Below are 5,796 nucleotides of genomic sequence, written 5' to 3' on the forward strand. Positions count from 1 at the left end.
TTTTGAGTTTATGTTATAAATTTATCATTGTTTTCAAAAAATGTAGTTTCAGAAATAACAGACCAAACATGTTGTTAGTGTTTTGCCAAACTGAAAACAGCTTGAAAATAGCAAATCAAATGTACCCTTATTTTTTTGAAATTCATTTTTAACCACATATTTTTCAACAAAATTATTATACATGTATATTGAATTTTTTTTAACCACACATTCTCCAAAAATCACTATTAAGGAAAACATTTTTTTTGTTAAAATGGAGCTCAAACAAGGGCTAAATTATTTCTAATTGAATTAGCACTTTTCTATGCACTAGATTAATTTAATTATCTCAACATCCAATTTAACAAAGATTTAATGTTTGCTCCATCGATTGAGTATTGGATGTATTTTAGTAATGAAACTCTCACTAATTATTAATTGTTTGTGTTTTTGTCAACCCCGTTTTCTGTTAGGGTGACGCGGACAACAAATACCGAGCTCACCCGTGTACACCTAAGTAAATTCTAGCATATATGGACATATTGCTCGTCAACAATATTTTGGATTTAGACGTGGAAGAGGCTTTATAACATGAGACAAATATGTTTGGGCTCAGACAATATATTTTTGGAAACGATTGTACAATAATAACCAATCGCAAACAATTCAAATAAAACAAAGTAATCTAAACTCTAGCAAATAAGAGTGTAGAATAAGCAAGTGAGAAGACAAAGAATAGCCTTTAAGGTTCAAACTTGCATTAGCCTTCAAATGATACAAGGAGGGGGTATTTATAGTGTTGCACATGAAATAATGTGCCTTAGATGAGGAGGCATGTCGTTTCATCTCCTCAACTAAAGCATTTTATTCTAGGCATCAGTTTGATCTCATTAGCCTGTGGCACATTTAATACTCTTAAAGGGAGTAGCCAATCTATAACCTATGCTGACTAGACTTTGACATATCACTCATTACGGGGTCACATCAATCATTCGAATAAGATCCATGTAGAAGATCTCTTGGGGAAAGTGAATATGGAAGATGCTCCTTTATGGTTAGGAGGCTTCTGCTTCGTTAATGTGGGCTTCGACCATTTACACAATCTTTAGAGCTTCAGCCACTTACACAGTACTTCGACTTTAGGGCTTCGACCTCTTGCACTGTGCTTTGGCTTCAGGACTTCGGGCACTCACACGGTGCTTTGGCTTTAGCGATTCGACCAATTACACAATGCTTTCGCTTCAAGGCTTCAGCCACTTACACAGTGCCTTAGCTTCAGGGTTTCGATCACTTACACAATGCTTCCACTTCAGGGTTTTGGCCATTTATAGAGTGCTTCAGCTTCAGGGCTTCGGCCACTTACACGGTACTTCCACTTCAGCACTTCTGCTTTAGGGCTTCGGCCACTAACATTATGCTTCAATTTCAAGATTTTGGCCACTTACACAGTGCTTTCACTTCAGGGTTTCAGCTACTATGTAGATTTAGAGTTTCTGTCACTTACACAGTGCTTCCACTTTAAGACTTCAACTGCTTACACATTGCTTCAGCTTTAGGGCCTTTTGAGCCTTGGTTTTAGGCGTGGACTTCTTCCCGAGCCTCAACGTTGAGGCATGGGCTTCTTCTTGAGCCTCGGTTTTGAGGCTTGGGCTTCTTTATGAAACCGAGGCTCGGGCTTCTTTATGAGCCTCGATTTTGAAGCATAACAGTTTTATTATAAGGTGGAAATATTGACTTTTTCCATGAGAAGTCCCCACTTAATTTATTTATTTATGTATATAAATAAAAATATAGAAAACTTTCCAATACATACTACTTGTCATATTCTTAATTTCTTTTAGAGGATTGAGTCAAAATTGTTGTAACAATCGAAAAGGGAATTGACTTCTATTATTATTGGGTGCAACTACTCGACTTCTTTCTATTGTTTTTTTGCACAAAAGTTCAGAATTTACCGAACATACGTAAAAACAGTTCTTTATTTATTTTTATTTTTTTAATTGACGTTATTTTAATAGCCAAAGTGACAAATAGTCTATATATTAGAAAAAGAACTCAAATCTCTATAAGTGATTTTATATTTCGATATTTAATCGAGGATAATTTATCCTTAATGTACACCTTATTGCTTCATGTTATTCACGAAATTCACAATGAACTGTTTTCGAGTATCTTGGACTCTCAAGAAACACGGGGAAGGGACAGAGTAAGATGAAGGAAAAGGGAGAGTGGACGAGGGGATAACATGTTGAAAAGGGGGCTGGGGAAGGAACAAAGGAGATGACATAACATCGAAGTCTCTTTCTAATTTTCTCTCCCCATTGTAATATAATTTCCTTTTTCCTTTAGATAATAATTAAAAAATAGATACAAATTTGTGTTGCTCTCCTAATTCCTCGTCATGTTCGATGATCCCTGTACGTAGGAAATGAGACAAGAGACGGTTTTTATTTATGCAGCCATGTTACTCAACTGTCAACCAACTACCATTCCTCTCTTTCTTTTTCCTATTTATTATTCAAACAAACAAGATAACACCCATTCCATTCCTTCACATTTCTGGCAAGTTTCCTTACCTCTATCTCACCCTTACTCTGAAGCCTAAAAAATGGAAGAAACCATTTCTTCGTAGATCCCTCTTTTCTATTCTTCATATTAGGCCAAATCTTTATCCGGTCGGAGAAATATTTGCACGCCTCTATTACCTTCTAGGAGTTCTACTTCCTATAGAAATTGTCTACGGGAGACTTTACCTTGGCACGTAGGTCTCAATTCCCAACACAATGGAAGAAACCAATTGGGATTGTTTAGGCTCAGACCTTACAGAATTAATCCTTTCTCACCTCCCTCTTTCCTCCATAATCCGTTCATCTTTAGTCTGCAAATCCTGGAAGATTATAATCAGTTCCTCCTCCTTCAAAACCCAAGTTTCGGCTCGAAAAAAGCCCTGGTTTTTTATTTACAGACAAAACAATGTCTTCATCAAGAACAATCAGGTTTTTGCATTCGACCCTGAATCGAATGAATGGATCAAACTCCCAGTCTCAGCATCCCTTTTGTCCAAAGACTTGTTTACTGGTTCCAATGGCTTTTGTTTCAGTATCACGCCAGAAAATTTCAGTTTCAAACCTGTTTTAAGTGATTCCTGGAGCCAAACAAGCCCTCTCGGATATTCCAGGTCTAATTCCCTGATTGGCGTGTACAACGTTGATAAAAGTTCGAAAGTTCCCAGGTTTATTGTCGTGGGTGGGGTGAGGTTCAATGGTAACCTTGTTGATCTTCAGGACAGTTTAGCTGTTGAAATATACAATCCCAATCAAGATTATTGGGAACTTTGTCCCCCATTGCCAGCTGATTTTCGCCCTGGAAACTCATCACAATGGCTATGTTCAGCTTTATTCAAACAAAAATTCTTCGTTCTCGGGATTTATTCATTTTTCATCTCGTTTTTTGACCTTGAAAAACGTTACTGGAGTTCTGTCCAGACCCTGAGGCCTCCAGGAGCATTATTTTCATACTTACTTTCTCTCCATGACAGACTTATTTTGGCAGGATTATGCAACAACTTTGGGTCATCACCTTGTTTCATTCTATGGAAAATCGACGAAAAAACGCTCGAATTCAGTGAAATGGAAATCATGCCTGATGAATTACTTGCCTGCTTATATGACAATAGTAGTGATGAAGATGATAAATTTGCAAGCCTTAGATGTGTTGGATTTGGTAATCTTATATATGTATTCAATGATGAACATCACAAAAATTATCCTGCTTGTGTTTGTGAAATGAGTAATTATTCAGGGAAATGCAATTGGAGAAGGCTCCCCAGTTTGCCACAACCTGTGAATAAATTCCATAAGATAGTGAGTTTCTGTTCTAATGTATCCTTAGACATGTTGAAATAATTAATGAGTTTCATAAGATAGTGAGTTTCTTCTTCTTCTTTCATTTGTATGTCTGCACTTTTTTGCAGAATTCCACTGTTGGGAAAAATTCAAGAGTATAACTATAACTAATTTCAAAACTAAGATAAAAGGTTTAAAACTTCAAAAATCAGATATTTATTACTTTTCTGAAATTATTAATTAAAAATATATTTCATAAATTAAATATAATGTCAAAATTCTATATAATTTGGTCACAAATTATTGAATTAATTGGTTACAAATAATTTTTCGGTTACAATTGAAAATTTTATAGATCACAAATTATTTCATGGTCATAAATTTATCAAAATAATGGATCACATATTATTCTTTGGTCACAATTGAAAATTTTATAAATCACAACTTATTTCATGATCATATAAATATCAAATTAATTGACCATAAATTATGTTTAAATTGTAAATTATCAAATTATTAAACACAGATTATCAAATTTTTAGGTTACACATTATTTAATGGTCACAATTTACCTATTTCATTTGTCTCAATTGTTTATTGGTCATAATCAATCAAATCATTTGTGACCACCATCAACATTTGTAACCACTACCTCACCATGACACCAGTCATGTGCCACGCGTTTTCCACAACGTGAAATTATACCGCAAGTGTACGGTGTCAGATTTTATAATATAGTAATGAAGTAAGAGTGTCGAACCCACAGAGATTGTATTTAATTTTCACTAAGTACTATAATTATGCAATTTCTACTTTATTTAGATGAATGTATGATTGAATTGATGTTTTATGAATGAACGATTTAAACTAAACTAACGTGATTGAATGTGACAAATTTGGGGAATACAAATTATCAAATGAGAAGGCTTAGGGATTTATTTCACCTAACTTTCAATTATGATTCAATGACTTCAAATTCTTCCAATTAATTTTCTCATATTTAAAAACAAGAATCCTAATGTATTTCTTACCCCCTCTCTCGAGCACCTATTAGAAATTAACCCTAGATCCCAATTCTAACATTTCTGTTCAAAATTGAAAATCAAGAATTTAATAAAGATCCGATTCTTTTATAGAGTAAGCTTCACAGGTATATACTTTCTCTCGAAACCTATAAATTCTATGTTGTATCACTTTTATAATCACGCCTAAATTTTCACTCTCTCGAGCGTCAGAATTGACTAGCATCAAATCATCCAATTGTTGATCAGGCAATTGAAAGCATTAAAATCATGATACAATTAAATATATGCAGCAAAATCAAAGAAATAATTATAAAATCATCAAACCATAATCTTGATTCGGCTACATCAATCCCCTAGATAAATTGTTTAATTCATGGTATAATAAATGAAAATCATAGGAATAATAATAAACAACATAAGGAAAATGATAGAAAAAACTAGTCTTTTGGATAGATCTTCAATCTTCTTCCTTGATATTGTTCCTCCTTCCTTTTGATGTCTTCAATTTTTTGCCTCCTTCAAATTGTGTGGTTGAATTCTTCAATCTTGTCCCCTTCACTCCTTCTTGAAAATAGAGTTTTTGAATGGTATTTATAGTATGTTGGGGGTCTAGGGCGAAATAGGGTTGAATTGGGCTAAGAAAAGAGTCCAAAAACATAAAAACGCATTTTCCCGCATATCCGGCGCCTTGGCGCCAAATATGGGCGCTGTGGCGCTGCCTGTTCTATTAATTTTCAGTCATATGGGCGCTGTGGCGCCCAAGATGGGCCCTACGGCGCTCGGTTTGACCGAAAAGGCAGACTGCGCATCTTCCAATATTTTTAGCATAACTTTTGCATCTGATATCCAATTGAGATAATTCAAGATGCATTGGAAAGCTAACTCAAAAGGCTACAACTTTGCTTCAAGAATCATTCGTCAACTCGATCGTTTTCTATATAAAAAAC

The 5,796-nt window shown here is 34.7% G+C and overlaps 2 protein-coding genes across 2 annotated transcripts in view; both read left to right on the forward strand.

Moving 5' to 3' along the window:
* Positions 1 to 1,535, forward strand: part of LOC111371132 — a 3,415-nt gene extending 1,880 nt beyond the window's left edge. The window contains exon 5 of the mRNA XM_022993040.1: positions 1,311 to 1,535. Within this exon, the coding sequence (XP_022848808.1) occupies positions 1,311 to 1,535 (225 nt within the window). The remainder of the gene's footprint in view (positions 1 to 1,310) is intronic.
* A 918-nt stretch (positions 1,536 to 2,453) lies between these two features.
* LOC111371134 (F-box/kelch-repeat protein At3g24760) lies at positions 2,454 to 3,884 on the forward strand. The gene has a single exon (XM_022993041.1). It carries the CDS (start codon positions 2,763 to 2,765, stop codon positions 3,882 to 3,884), a length of 1,122 nt encoding a protein of 373 aa, XP_022848809.1. The 5' UTR covers positions 2,454 to 2,762.
* The last annotated feature ends 1,912 nt before the right edge of the window (positions 3,885 to 5,796 follow it).

The sequence above is a fragment of the Olea europaea genome, chromosome 22, assembly GCF_002742605.1.
Source record: "Olea europaea var. sylvestris chromosome 22, O_europaea_v1, whole genome shotgun sequence".
NCBI lineage: Eukaryota > Viridiplantae > Streptophyta > Magnoliopsida > Lamiales > Oleaceae > Olea > Olea europaea.